At 40.9% G+C, this 16,195-nt stretch overlaps 1 protein-coding gene across 2 annotated transcripts in view; it reads right to left on the bottom strand.

Annotated features, from left to right (window-relative positions):
- Positions 1-10: 10 nt before the first annotated feature.
- The window catches only part of RASSF1 (Ras association domain family member 1), a 31,250-nt gene continuing 15,065 nt past the window's right edge, over positions 11-16,195 (bottom strand). For both annotated transcript variants that reach the window (XM_035106047.2, XM_035106049.2), the window contains 4 exons: positions 7,730-7,834; positions 6,825-7,122; positions 5,935-6,050; positions 11-4,543 (listed from right to left, as the gene is read on the bottom strand). In XM_035106047.2, the coding sequence (XP_034961938.1) occupies positions 4,397-4,543; positions 5,935-6,050; positions 6,825-7,122; positions 7,730-7,834 (666 nt within the window). In that variant the 3' untranslated portion in view covers positions 11-4,396. The remainder of the gene's footprint in view (positions 4,544-5,934; positions 6,051-6,824; positions 7,123-7,729; positions 7,835-16,195) is intronic.

The following is a 16,195-nucleotide window of genomic DNA, read 5'->3' as shown; positions in this document are numbered from 1 at the left end:
CCGCTCTGTAGCGGGGCAGCGGTGTGACGCAACTTCCGCTCTCCTGTGGAGGTGAGAGAGCGCTGCATGTGTAGGGCGAGACTGAGTGGGGGGGGGGAGGATCCATATTCGCAATAGGACGAATGAGACCGACAGCTATACTTCCTCCATCGGAATCCAGTGCTGAAAACTGCAGTTCAAACACACCTCTAAGCAAGTGGCAATAGGATGGAAGGACCTCCATTAATGAAAATGCTACTACAAGCAGACTGATGCAAGTAGGGAGATCAGTATGTGAGCTGGTTTCCAAACAAATTACCTTTCTGGTAAAAAGAAACTGTCATTCAAGAAATTCAGCTTCAATGGCCTCACTGGTACACTTCCAATTTCTGTTACACTTTTATATATGATTTTATGCTGCAATGCTGAAAAAACATACCTCAAGGCAATGGGACTTATTCCTAACTAACATGTTTATGAACAGGTGCAGTGTGATGCAGTGTTTGGGGAAACATAGCAATTGCACATATAAGCCAATTTCTATTTCCAGAACAATACAAACTGCATCCATGAAAATATATTTAAGGTTGAGATGTAAACAAAATTATCAGCTGTCTTCCTCTCTCTCTCCCCTCAGTTATTAGGGCTGCACTAAAAATTCACCTCTTTTGATCTTTAGGCCGAAAGTTTATTTCAGAGGCAGAATGTATCCCTCATCCCCTAAGTTATGCACAAATTCCTATTCACTGGCATTTCCCCCCTTGATCTTTTACATCTCCCCCTCTTACACTGGGTTGTCAGCTTGATAATACCATATGAATCACACAGGGAAACCAACCTGAAATGGGAACCACATAATGAATGATGTCATTTTGGAATAGCTGTCAACTTTCGGATTTGAAAATAAGGGATCAGCAGCCTCACCTGTCCTGGGGACAGACTACAGTATATCTAACAAACCAGGATAGCAGTGGGAAACAGTGCTGGAATAAGGGAATTTCCAGCAAAAAAAGGGAAGGTTGACAGCTGGGGCTTGGAATAAGGGAGTTTCCCGCAAAAAAAAAGGGAGGGTTGACAGCTATGCATTTTGGAAGCTGTAATGCTTTTGAATACCAACCAGTTCCTACAAACCACAGGAGGGGAGAGTACTCTTGAGCACAAATCCTGCTTGTGGGTTTCTCACAGCCATCTGGTTGGCCACTGTCAGAAGATGCTAGACTAGGTGAGCCATTGACCTCATCCAGCAGGCTCCTACGACGTTCATACGATACTATATAGCATGATTTGGCTATGACATCACTAGTAAGGACAAACAAATCCAGTTCAGTCGTTCTTGAACTGGGTAACTCCTTTCACAGCATACATTTTCCTGTTGTTGAAAACGGAGATGTATTGAAGAGTTTTGTGAGAATCACATGCACAATGACCCATGCTTTGGATATAAAAATCTAATTCACAAATTATTTGACTGAAAAATAAATTTTGCCAGGATGGCGCCCAACCCACAAGCTTGACAAAGAGCAAACCATTAAGTACAGAGGAATTGTATGGCCACAATTTGACAAGGGGGAAAAAAACGTGCCTTTGCGGCACTGAGGTATGGATGACACTGTGTCTGGTGCTTAGGGAGCCTCTATGATATTCTGGGGTTTATGGGCAGTCTGCTGTGGCTTCAGCAGACCACTTTGGTAGCCAGCAGCCACACAGGGTTTTTGTTTTGCAGATGACATTTGTTAAGTACAGTACACTATCCTGCCTAGGTCTGAACTGCAAGGTATGAAAAAGAAATAGTTCTATTGTTTTTCGAATGTATTTTTATATTTTATCTTATTGTACCTTTGGACATGAAGTGTTTATAAATCTGCAAAATGAAATAAATACAAATGGCTTGTGGATTCCAACGTACCTGACAACATTATTGGAAGCAGGCACCAAGGCAGTTGTGGGAGATAGAATAGGCTTATTAACCAATAAATACATGGATTTACAGAACTGCATCAACATCTTCTGTATGTGATGTCCTGTATGTATGTGAGGGCTCAACAACTCTCTGTTCTAAGCAAGGCATTATGTTTAGGGGTCACCTATTCTGCTTCAATTCCAGAGTTAATAGTCACCTTAATACAAACTGCTTTTTGCTTGGAAATATAGTTTGGGTATCAGAAGGGGCAATTAGCAACAGAAAATGTTTTGAAAAATAAGGAATGCATTTTAGAGATTCTCTCATTGGCATCTACACCAAACTGAAACCATCCTAGGATGCTGTAATTCAAAGTTATGGTGGACCCTGACTTGACCCTAATCTATCATATATCTGTATTTTGATTTCACACCAACTGTTGGATGTCCTTGTTGAAATCTGAGTGATGGGTGGCAAAGGGCCAAAGTTAGGAGCACAAAACAGAAGTAGTCTTAGTGGGAGAACTGCATTTTCCACTTATGTTGTTGTTGTTTAGTCGTGTCCGACTCTTCGTGACCCCATGGACCAGAGCATGCCAGGCACTTCTGTCTTGCACTGCCTCCCAGAGTTTGGTCAAACTCATGTTCGTAGCTTCGAGAACACTGTCCAACCATCTCGTCCTCTGTCGTCCCCTTCTCCTAGTGCCCTCAATCTTTCCCAACATCAGGGTCTTTTCCAGGGAGTCTTCTCTTCTCATGAGGTGGCCAAAGTATTGGAGCCTCAGCTTCACGATCTGTCCTTCCAGTGAGCACCCAGGGTTGATTTCCTTCAGAATGGAGAGGTTTGATCTTCTTGCAGTCCAAGGGACTCTCAAGAGTCTCCTCCAGTACCATAATTCAAAAGCATCAATTCTTCAATTTCCACTTTTCTCTAGTTTATCGACTGTGGAATGACCTTATTGTCCCAACAAAGAAGTAGTTCTCAAACACATATTACACCATGCATTTCTCACCCCTGAATCTTTTATTGATTTGTATACAAGCAGCACCATTCATAACCTGAGCCCCCAAGGTTTTTAATCCATTGGATTCTCAAGACAAATAACAAGACAGTCCTGAATTTAAAAACTACTCTCCAGAAGGGTCAGCCAAGACTAGGAGGTCCATTTTCCTTTGGATGCCTGGGTCTGGAGAGTGTTTCAGAGTGTTTCGGACTTTAAAAGAACAAAACACTTATTGCAGTACAAATACCCCCTCCACCAAGGAAGTTCAACTACTAAACAGAGACAGTTTTATTTCCTGCCAGGTCGTGCCCAAGTCAAGGTTGCCTTTCAAGACAGACACCAATGCCTCTCATGCATGCCCATTGAGAGATTGCAACATATAAAGGAGGGTGGCCAAAGCTATGGTTGCCTTCAGCAGAAGAGAAACCTGAATCCTGATGATGTTATACCCCTGGTTTTCAGATTTTTAATAACTAGAGACAAATAAATTCTGTCTGGGCAATAAAAAGTGTCTCTCTGTTCCTTCTTCCATGGATTATTTGGGGGTCCTTGATCACTGCTCTTATCATACTATTCTATATTATATTGTTTTTTATAGTCCTTTTTTCTGCGGAATCAACCATAGTCCAAATATCATTTCTAGATACTATTTGTATTGCAATTATGGTGCATTTTGGTCTGCATGCCCTTTCCTGTGTATCAGAAAAATAATCAGGAACTCTGCCTTTTATTTGGGTTCTGCTAATCAGTTTCCTTTGGCATTTTTTAATTCTGGTTCCATTACTCTTGACTCCCATTCAGATCCATCTGAGATAGGAGTCAACAAAGTTTTTCTTCATTGTTTTGTATGACCACAGTCTGATCAAAGTCTATAAAGGCAGGTAGTTCCATTCTGCTAGCAGTCTTACTGTTACATGAATCAGTATCAATCTCGGCAAATAAAGACATAATTGAACATAATTGAACAATCCATGGGGCTTCAAAGTTTGATTCTGATAGAAATACAAAAATGGTATTTTGAAGGAAGGTGCTTGCTAAGGCCACCTCCCTTCTTGGGAATACATCAGAGTTTGAGGCCACTTTGATTTATTTTGCTTATGTTAAATCTCAAGTGATCTTTACACCAAGTCCACATAAACCTCAATTGGACACACTGTAGGTATAAAAGTGGCATTAGCATCCTGGCACTTTGAAAGTAGCTGTTGTAGCAAGGCTACTCAAATTTTCATCTTCAAACACATCCCACAGGCACTTCCTTACTTCCCCAACTGATCCCATCGCATCATGCATGCAACATCTCTATTAACCACTCACTCCATGGAGAGCACACACACATGCACCAGTCACGGGCTCACAAACCCCGGTTGTCCCTTCCCACCCTACGCCCCTCCAGAGATACATTCAACCCACACAATCGCAGGATCGCTTCACTCGTAGTCTTCTTGGCTCCACCACTTCTCTGCATCTGGCATCTTATATTTACTGGAGTGCTGGGTCTGGGATGGAGCACCTCGTCAACCTGGTGTGCGGGTGGCTAGAGCCTCTTGCATTTTTTGGCGGCAATGGGAATATTTCTGCAGGATCTGTCGAATATGCTCCTCCTCTTCACGCTGCAAGATACGCAGGAAGTTCTGTAGCTCAGGCATACTAAAGGCATCCCACTGCAGAAAAGTGTGAAAAAGCAAGTAGTGACCACAGTGCTGATGGCATTGTAGTATTACAGTCATGAGCGCAGTGTTACTCCAGGTAACAGCTTTACTGGTAAGGAGGGAACCTAGACTTATGGAAAGAGGTGCAAGGGGTCAATGATGTATGCATGTAGAACAAGGCAGAAAAAATATCCAGTGTGCATAAGGGTGGTATATCTGGATTTCACAACGTTCCAAGATTCATGAACAGTACTGAAACAGGACTGCACAGGTAACTAGCGTTTTCAAGATTTCAGGAAAGATTTTAACCTAAAGTGAGCATTTGTTATTGCAAATGCTAAGACATCCCTATGGACAGTGTAGAACAGATCCTTTTGTAATTCATTCTCCCATGTTATACACTCTTGACCGTGGGAATTAATCAATCAACAGCATCCATGAGTAGACCAGGCACTATGTTCAACCACATTAATTCCATTATCTGATTTTTTTCCTACTATGAACATCACCTTTAAGAGCTCTGCTCTATAATCAATCTTGTTCTACAATTAAGTCCCTGGGTCATTTTCAATGGGGCAATAAAGTGTCATCAAGCCACAATGTTTGAATTTTTAAATCATGCTCTAGAGAATATTATTTTTTTTACTGAAGGTTCAGTCCTTAACTTAAAAACCCCTCAGGCTCCCATCTATTAGAATGTATCATGTGTCAACATGAAACAAGTACAGATAGCATGTACATATGCTGTTGCTTTTGTTCACAGTTATAAATTAGCAGTAGTTTTTTTCTGAAATACATTAAATCAAAAGATGTTATGATCCCCAACATTAATTGGCATCCAGTTCAGCATGTTTGACTTCAAGTTTTTACAACCAAAAAACTCAACTATTTGATTGGGGAAAAGGCTAGAATAATATAATTCAGTTTAAATGCTATATTTGAACCAAAGCTTTACTTAAAGGGGCTTTTCTTATTGGAACACATGTAAATATTTTAAGAGATTACAAATAGCACATATTGCATCCCTACCGTACACACCCCAATTTTTTAAAAAAGAAAAATAATGTAGCACTGGCAGCTGTTAATAATTTTTGCAAACCCACAGAGCTGTGCAACCATGTATGTTCAAGGTACAACTTCCTGACAGAGTACAAATTTGCATTCACTAATTATGCTAAACAATACATTTTTATAAATTTAATGTTTTCTGCAAGAAAAATAATTGTGGTGAAAAGGTTTCTACTCTGCATCACTAGTTAAAGCCAACCACACAACTGGAACTAGGAGCACGAGTGCCCTTCTTTTATCTACTGAGATCAAGATAAAAGCTAACTTGATAGCAAATATTATAGGCTTTGTCAGTTCCACATAACCTCAGACAAACCATAAAGACAAATACTCACATTGACTTCTCCAGTTTCATTTTCCTTCAGGACAAAGCTCAGTGCTTTTTCACTAGGGCCAGCTAGTAGCCGGAGACGCAGGGGCTGCTCCTCATCAGAAAGCTTGCGGAGATATACTGACACACAAGAACATTAGAAGTGGAATTAAATGAAGAACTCAATCACCCTGACTCTGTATAACAGTCACCTGGACAGATCAGAGTGGCCCTTGTTTACTTTAAGCAGTCTATTTATTTGCCAGCAGAGGGTGCTGTTAATCCACTAGTTTCCCATTTCCATTTCTTTTAGTAAGCAGTGCTGCAGGGAAGAGGTCAGGAAAAGAGGATGTAAGGAAGATTCAGCTTTTCTTCCTTCCAGCCTGCCTCAGTCAGCAGCAACATAAAATGATGAGACACACTCTAATACAGACCTATAATTAACAATAATGAAAATACAGTCTTATATAAAGCTTCTCTGCTACATCAGCTGAAACTTCAAAAATGAAGTCAGAACTATATTTAGAATCTTCAGTAGAAAGTGAACAAACTTGTTCTGTTTGATTTACAGACTGCTATCTCTCAACCTCTTCTTATTCTACGACAATTGCTAAAATTACATCACTTGGCCTCAGACAATGTATTAATAAATCAGCTTCACAAGTAAGTGCAAAAATTAAGGGCCCACAAACTTTTACTAGCCTATTTGCTCATAAACACTCATGTTAGTTGTTCACTGCATTCTAACAACCTAAGCAAAGAAATGAACTTCTTCCCATCTGATAAACCTTCCTTTCATGGCCAACTGGAACCAATTTTTACTTGCTGTAGGTTACCAGGCAAGCTGCTGTTTAGAAGTCTGCAATATGTTACATGTTGGCTTCTCAAAAAACTGGGAAGGGGGAGATCAGGTACCTTGGTCATCCTTTTCTGTTCTCTCAAAGAGAGCAAACTTGCGGGGATTGTCAACTACCATGAATTTCTTCAGCAGAGCTTCAATGACCTCACTGGCACGTGTACAAGAAATTAAATGCAGGTGCTTGATTGTGTCCTTGGGTAGGTAGAATGAGGTGCGCCGCTTTACTGCCTGGCTGCGTGAGGAGCACTTCCTGGTGTCCTGGATAGAGGGCGCCTTCTTATTGGCAGGTACTGAGACAGGCCGTATCAGCTTTAATTGCACCTTGATGAAACCAGTGTAGGAACCATCTTTGTTCTGTGGGAGCAGAAGTACAGTAAGCATTGCATGAGGGTCACGTGGTTGTAAAAGTTAGTAGGAATAAAAATAGGCTGCAAGTCAGTATCTCTGAGGGGCAAAGAAACTGAAGTTAATTCTCACAAACCTTGGAATGAACAGGGTTTTTCTAATAATACAGGATGCCATCAAAGCAGGGATGGAATATGCTTGCAATGATTGCTATACAGTAGTTTTCATTTTAAGGATTACAATGTTGGGACAGCAAATGCAGACATAGGCCTTCGAAGCTCAGCTACCAAGTTATACAGGTAAAACTGCCAACCTAGCAGTTCAAAAGTATAGCAGCGCGAGTACGGTAAATAGTTATCACTGCGGCTGGAAGGTAAATGGTGTTTCCGTGCACTCTGGCTTCCGTCTCAGTGTCCCGTTGTGCCAGAAGCGGTTTAGTCATGCTGGCCACATGACTTGAAAAAAACTGTCTGCAAACAAATGCCAGCTCCCTCGGCCTGAAAGTGGAGATGCCCCCATAGTCGAATTTGAATGGACTTAACCGTCCAAGGGTCCTTTACCTTTTAACCTTACAAGTTATACAAGGGCTAAGAATTATATCTCTCCTGAAACTTACCAAGCTCATGAAGAGGTTGCTGTTGATCTGACTGTTGTATTCTTTTATCCTTTGCTCAATCTCAGTTTGGGACAGAACTGGCTTGTCCCAGTCGATCTGTTCATCCTGCAGAAGAGCAGGTAATCTGGAATTAGTTTTCAATGAACTCTCACAAATATAGTTCATTTCCCTTCATGGGAAGTTAAACCAACATTTGTTTAGATACAAGTGATCAAGTAGTGCAGTGGATCAGACCTTGTATAAATTATGGAGGAGGTGTCAAGAGAAACTACAGGTTTCAGGTGAAGCCATCTACATGCCATTCCTCACCACTCCTTAGCTTGCTTTGGGGTTGAATGAACTCATTATACCAAGAAACAAAAACTTCCTGATTTCCATTCTCAACTTTGAATGGTAGATTACAAAATCCTTGTGTGCAAACAAATCATATGTGGGTGTGAGAAGAGGCTGATGATCACATCATGCCTGCTTGGTGTTACACCACCCCAGAAACATGACTGTACATTGGCCCCATGATTAATATGCAACACCAAGGATCAGAATTCTCTTACCATTAAAAAGGTTACAAAGTAGACTTATGCTGTACCTGCAAACAACAGCATTTAACTACACCCTGAATTCCCAGAAACTGCAAGAATAGGTATTAAGTACAATAGAGGTTACCAGTGTGGCACCTACTGGCACACATGTGCCTGCAAGGGCCTTTTTTTGTACCCACTGGTTCCCTCCTGCACTGAAATGAAGGCATGAAAGAAGTATTCTTACAATGAAACCCCCCTCCTTTGAATAATAGAATGCCCTATCTGCTGGCTTTCATAGTGTTGCAAAAATATTTTTTGATTTTTGGTAGAACACACAGAGGTTGCTCTGTCATGAAGAGAAGCCACCATACAAAAAAACTGCTTCAGTACTGTACACCAAAAAGGCAACCACCCTTCTTGTGAAGTACTTGCTTTACTAATGCAGAGCCCAGGGCTTTCTATTTAGAGCCAAACATCTACTCTCAAACATGCAGAAAAGGAAGCAACACCTTTCAAAACATTTACTTCAAACTGAATTATGGAGAATTACAATGAGATACAGTTTCACCTCAAGGATCTAGCTCTACCTCAAATAGGTACTTTGGCATTATGCACCAGGGTGGTAATTCCAAATGGTTTCCATGTAAAGTAAACCCACTTCGGTTTATGTTGCTAATACATGTAACAGGAATATTTAATCTGACTGAAATTAAAAGGTAATGGGCTCTCAGAACATAAAGGATCAATAAAGCCAGCTTCTTAAAATACATTAACTCCTGACATTAGTAACTTAATATAGCCCTCAACCCGCTGAAAGCCAGGAATCCTTGCAATAAAAAGCTTGCTTTAATATGTACATTGTAGCTCCTCTACAGAAGAGAAACTTCCTTCTACCTCTAGAATTACATGCACAAAATGAGCACCCTTCTACATACACGCCCACAACCAGTTTCTCTTTCAGATTTTCAGCAGAAGTGAATTGCTCCTGGTTGCATCAGCCTCTTTTCCTGTTGACTTCACTCTTTTTGGTGGGGGGAGGGAGATTGTAGGGAATTCCAGATGAGCTCACTAAAAACCAATCAGAAATCTCCAGGGATTACTGGGAACCACTTCCTTTCCCACTGGCTGAGTAACCACATGAGCCAAAGGAAATGGGAGAGATCAGCTCCTATTCTCTCAGGGTCTCCTTCACAGAGACCTATGAATAAAGCAACATGCAATCATCTACACAGTATACATATAATACAAATCATTTTAGCTGGAGACATGGGCGCCAAGCAATAATAATGCATTTGTGAGACACTGACAATGTTTGTTAAATGATCTTATACCTGTATACTACTTCTAAAAAAGTAAACCAGGACATCTTTTATTGATAAAAGATGTATATACATAAAAATACTGTTAATTAGAAAATGAACACAAACATCAATCACAATAGCAAGAAAAGGAAGCATGAAGATAAAAGTATCAAAAGTGGCTCTAAGATTTCATCACTTCTTAACAGTCTGAGAAAGCCTGGTGCTTCAAAAATAATTAAGGCACCAGGGAAGAGGCTCTCTCATTACTACTAGTCTTACCTCATTTGGTGGCGGGACCCTAAGGAAGGTGTCCAAAGTGGAGTTTTGGAAGAAAAGCAGCATCTCTTTGAATCATGTACAGAAATTAAGCATGAATCAGCGCATGGCCCGTTCGCAACCTTGTGGTTCCATTTTGCAATAGCTTGATAATACTTAAGCAACAGGAGTAACTCTCAGGATCTTCCTTTGTTGCCAATCTCCATTCTTGGTAACATGGTTGTAGTGGTAGAGTCCTTTAAGTTCTTGGGCTCTATGATCTTTTAAATAATATTGATAACATCAATATTATTAAAAGGGTACACCAGAGATTGTATTTCTTGCGACAACTAAGGAAATTTAATCTGCCCCAAGAATTGCTGGTTCAATTTTATAGAGGTACTACTGAAACTGTTCTCTGTAATTCCATTACTGTCTGGTATGGTACAGCCCCTAAGCTGGATAAGAAGAGGCTCCATCGAGCAGTAAGAACTGCAGAGAGGGTGATTGGTGCTAGTTTGCCTCCAATAGAGACACTTTATGCTGCTTGAGTCAGGAAGAGAGCAGAGAATCGCTGTAGACCCTTCGCATCCTGGTCATCACCTGTTTGATTTACTCCCATCCAGACATTGGTACAGGACTCTATATACAAAAACGTCTAGACACAGGAATAGCATTTTTCCTTGTGCCATCAAATTGTTGAATCTGTAGTTGTGGGCAAAAGGGAGGTTAGTTGGTGGTATGTGGTTTTTTCGTTGTGCTGTTGTATTGCGAGGGGAATAGTGTTTGTATGAGGTACGTTTTTCTTATACTGCAATGTAGTCAAAGCAAAATTCCAAGTATGGTTGATACTTGGTCAATAAATTATTCTATTCTATATTATTCTATTAATACTTGCAGAAGAATGGTACTTGGTCTAGAAAACCTGGCTTTGTGATAGTTCAAGACATTACAACTTGCCTATCTACTGAGATCAATCTAGAGACAACTTATTTTACCATTTAGCTGAAATGGAAAAATCCTTCTGATTTCCAATGTTTAAAACAGAGGTGGGGAACCTCTAGCCCATAAGCCAAATTTGGCCTGGCATAGGTCCCAAGTTTATTTTCCCAAACCATGGCCACTTGCCCCACATCTGACATAATACATGATGTGATGTCAAGTGTGGAGCAGGTAGAGATGCAGCTGATCCTTGCAGAACAGCCGCATTGATTGAGTGACTGAGTTCCCATGGGAAACTTGACTGCACAGCAAATTCCTGCAGAAAGCAGCTTTGCCAGTTGTATGCTTGGTGCTGGCAAGCGCAGGGCTGGCAAAACCCCTTGCACTGCAGTTCCCAAATGCCCAACATCCTATTAACACTTTAAAAACAATGTGTGATGGACTTTGAGTGGGACATCCTACATACCAATCATCACGTGATTTACAGATGGGTTGTTCTGCCCAGGGGGTAGGGAGTGGTAGGAATCTGGGCCAAAAAGGTTTCCCACCCCTGAATTTAAACCATGAACCTTCAGCTTCAAGCATCCCATTCTCTGTGGGCAGGTAGCTGTAGCCCAGGCACTTTTAGCTGCCTCTTTCCATTAAATTTCTTACTCCTAAAGTGAAGTCACATGGTACCACTAAGCCATATTCACAGGTGTGGTGAAACAAAGTCCATTTCTGTGCCATATAAAACTAGTGAAACTAGTGAGCACTGTGAATTACAGAATAATGTATTGCCTGTAGCCACTTGGTTCACACAGTGCATAGCTTGCAAAACAACAATGTACCCTCCAAATCTAGAGGAGTTCAAAGCACAGGGCAGATATTCCACATGCTATAATCATCCACACTATAATTTTTTTCTGTCAATCTAATTTTGTTTTGTTTCTATCCATGCCTTTTATATGACTTCTATAGCTATTATAGGTAGTATATTACATAGTAGTAGAGAAGGAGAAGCGCTTGCAGTCTTCTCCATTTCAACTGCCCTTCTTTGCCTGCCAAGGCAAACTACCAGCAACCACCTTTGGAAAGGATACCAGGAAAGTGAGTAAGGAAGGTGAAATGAAGTCTGCCCCTACTTCAGCTGGAGTCATCTACTACTAGGTGCCCTGTGCGAAGGATCCTTATGGCTTGGTATCTGTTAATTTTGATTACTCTGTGTGTGTGTGTGTGAGAGAGAGAGTGAATATGCATTGATAGTACTTGTAAACAATTTTGGAAGGATTTGTATCCTGAAAAGTGTAATATAAATAAATAAAGAGACAGGGGTGCCTCCTTTCCTAAGCAGAATCAAGAACAGAATTGGCGCCATGCTACAAGTGTGCCTCACAACACAATCTGTATGACTTATTTCTTCAAGAGTCCTGGGGAGATACTCTACTTGCATGGTTAAAATCATCTGCCTAGTCAGCACTCATTTATGTAGTATTCATATTTTACAAGCATTTTTAAAGCTTCCAACCAATCCCCACAACCCACTTTATGTCTGGAGAACCAAGGTCAAGAGTCACTTTATTTAGAGTTTTCCAAGATCAGAGCTTTCCAAACTGTGTGTCACAGTGTCTAGGTGTGTCACGCAAACGCTCCCCATGCTCTTCCCAGGGCTGGTAGTTTAACCTCTGGTTTGCTAGTAAAACTGAATTACTGTGTCACAAAATTATGCATGTCTAAAGTGTTAGCAACATGAAAGGTTTGAAAAGCTCTGCTACAGATGAATCCTTCAGAGCTAAATTGCTTATTATATCCCTTCTACAACAACAGGAGTTGCCATACTAGCTACAGTATACAGAAAGATTTGCAGCACATTCAGCTTAAGGGCAACATGCTATTCCCTCTGTTATTGTGATTCTGCTTCACAGAGTCTAGAAAACATCCATATTAGCTCTTTTTCTGACATAAGGTGGCACCCAAAGGCTAGAACAGATTACCGGTAAATAGAACTACTAATTATCCTAAGCCCTCTACAAGTTGTTGCATTCTCCCAATCAACTCTTCCGCTGTCTTATATCAACTCTTATATCCCACAGCAACAGGAAAAACATTTACGTTCACACTAAGTCCTAAGGAACAATATTGGGATTTTATTTATTTTATTTTATATTTTCAGGGAATGGGAAATAGCCAGCAAATTATTTGATCTAGCTTCCTCTCCAACAAATAGATGTTTCCTTGGAAGTAAACAATGCTGCCCTCTTCTTGATGCTCATCAGTTAACTAGGCACAAGATTACAGTAGCAGTGAGTTCTACAGAAAAAAATATATCTCTATATAAACCTGCCACACACCACTCTCCAGGAGCTTATATGCAATCTGAGAAATCCAGAAAAGCCTGGATTGTGGGAAGCTGGGTGTATTGGGGTGGGGCATTTCCTATGGATAAAGTTTTGACCCAAGGAACAAAATGGGAAGTTGCTGTATCCTGTGGAAAAGAGCAAGAGGAAATCTGCAAGGGTGGAACAAACAAAGGGGAAGATGGCTCTAGATAGGATGGGAAGGGCAGCTCCTGCTCCCCCAACACACACAAGGTAGGCATGTCAAGTTTGGGACACAGGCATCCTGTTTACAAGACAAAGAGCCATCTCTAGGACTCAATCCTATTATACAATTTAGAGTATACAATTTTTAAATGAAGGTACCAATGATGTGCAAATGCCATAAATCACAGCTGGGATACTGTAACTGAAGCAATCCAGAATTAACTACCTCAGAGTTGCTTAACAATCATCATACAATATTATATATAAACATGAGCCAACACTGTCTAATGGGCAGTGTCACCTCAGAGCTAGCATGCTCAGGCACAGATATCAAGAACAGACCATGTCCTACACTGGTAACTTCCAAATCAGATTCCTTCCATTTTGACTATTTGACACTTTAGTTAGTCTAAAATGCAGCTGCCAGACTACTAACTGGGACTGACTCAGAGGAACCCAGCTTGAAACAGCTACACTAGAGGCAGGTTCATTTCTGAACACAATTCAAAGTGCAAGTTTTGCTTACTTTTAAAGCACTATATGGTTTGTGAACTGTGGGTACCTTATGTACCACATTATATTAAAATGTACCCATGCACTGAGGTCTTTGCCAGAGGATATTATACGGATGCTCTTCTTTCTGAAGTTAAGGGAGATGATAACCAAAGAGAAGATATTCTCAACTATTGCACCATTATCTTTGGAATGTTATCTCCAGAGAAGCTGTCCCACATGTTCTTGTGAGAATAAATTAAGTTAAGGATTATAAAATTTAAAAGTACCAAAGACATAATAGGATGATCCTATTCACAAGAAAATCGAGCCCTTTGTATAGCCTAACTGCAATTGTGTTTTCAAAAACATATGCTCTTGCTGCAGTAAGTCTCTCTGACAACTGAGTGGTGAGCAATGCTGAAATCATGATTTAAAATAAATTTCAAGTCTGTAGCCATCAATGGTACTTGTGAGCCTACTGACAATGCATTTTTTTAATCCCAGAACCCTCAGAAGTCAAGTGTCTAGAATTTTTCTGGATCTAATTATTAACTTATATGAATATAAAAGATATTTAAGTATTGAGAATTCTCCTGCTGCACTCTGCTTGGTATTACGACTCATTAGGTAAGATTTGCTACCACCTGCATACTTCCGTTTAAGATTAGACCCTTTCCAAAACACATGATTTACAAAGACACTAATTCATGGACTTGATTGCGCCATATGTTAAAGCAGATGAATAGCTTACTTTATGAAGAATGAAGAAAGGCAAGCTTTGCTATTATCATTATCAGTTCTGACCTCAGGAGTGCTCTCATATGAGTAAAGAAAAAACCACAGCCTCAGAAGTTACTTAACAGAACGTAAACCCCCAGCATGAGTGATGCAGGACTGCTAGGTTGTGGCATTCTTTGCTGAAACAGGGGAAACAGCATGAAGACGAAATGCCCTGCAACCCTCCGCGTCCCTACTCACGAATTCTAGAAACGTTAACTCAGGATAGCTGCTGGATTCCAGTCCAATATGGACTCTTAGCTGCATTGCTGTGGCCAGGGTTGTTTTGTTTTTGCTGTGCTTTTCTTAGAGCAGTTTTGTGGGATATGTGGCTTTTATGCACAGAAAAACCAACAAAGAATATAAGCAGTGAGTGCACAACGAAGATGTGCACTCAGTGACTCAGTCCACATGTGAACAGGAAAGGAAGCGAGCCAGAGAGAGGAAGAGACAAAACCTCAAGTAAAATAAAAAAGGGGGGAGACCTACATTGGTCAAAGGGATTTAAGGTTTAACTAAAGGATGACTGCTATTCTCAACTCTTCTCTAGTGTCCTCATGGTTCAAGAGATTTCCATAAAAAGTGCCAGCAACATAAACCCCATGCCAATTCTAGGGTTCTACCCATGTTGATACCACAATGTTGAGCAAAGAAACATGGGGCTTAATTCCTACTCAAATAAGCAGCATAAGAAGAGGCCTGTTGGGTCATACCAAATGTCTATCTAGAAGACTAGCGTAAGCTACAGCCAACATGCCACTTTTTATCTGTCCAACTCCCTAGTAGTCTCTCCTCCTCTCCCTGCATATATAAATGAACACAGGCATTCCTTGGTGTCCCAGGAGAACATGAAGACAGACACAGCATAAGCCATCAGCAGACCAGTTGGGAACAAGGAAAAAAAATCAGTTTACTCTTTCACTGGATTGGGCGGGGGGGGGGGGGAGAGAGAAAATTGTATACATATTTGAGACCTTTAAAGTTAGTCACAACCCTTGGCTAAAGAACATTTCCAGTTGTGCATTCATCCCCTATCAAGCTGCACTTTTGGGGCTCACTGCAGGGTTTCTAAAGTAACTCATCTTAATCATTCTGCCCGGACACTGAGGTCCAGCACCGAGGGCCTTCTGGTGGTTCCCTCGTTGCGAGAAGCCAAGTTGCAGGGAACTAGGCAGAGGGCCTTCTCGGTGGTGGCGCCTGCCCTGTGGAACGCCCTCCCAACAGATGTCAAAGAGGAAAACAACTACCAGACTTTTAGAAGACATCTGAAGGCAGCCCTGTTCAGGGAGGCTTTTAATGTTTAATAGATTACTGTGTTTTATTTTTCTGTTGGAAGCTACCCAAAGTGGCTGGGGAAACCCAGCCAGATGGGCGGGGTATAAATAAAAAATTATTATTATTATTATCCTGTGGAGGTCAGAAAGATACATATATTCATCCTGGACCTGAGTGGCAACTCACCGGTGGAACTTTACAATACCAAACTTCACACCAAGGCTATGGAAGGATAAAAGGCCTTCAGTCCCTGTTAGACCTTGGCAAACCACATCATGCTTAACACATAATATTAATGGGTTTTTAGTTGCTAATTTCACATCACAGGTCTGAGGTGTTGTTAGATGAGTATCTTGGATCATCTGCCAACTCCCACAT

This window comes from Zootoca vivipara, chromosome 2 (genome assembly GCF_963506605.1).
Source record: "Zootoca vivipara chromosome 2, rZooViv1.1, whole genome shotgun sequence".
Classification (NCBI taxonomy): Eukaryota; Metazoa; Chordata; class Lepidosauria; order Squamata; family Lacertidae; genus Zootoca; species Zootoca vivipara.
Note: the sequence above shows the minus strand (reverse complement) of the source record. Positions and strands in the feature narration are given on the sequence as shown.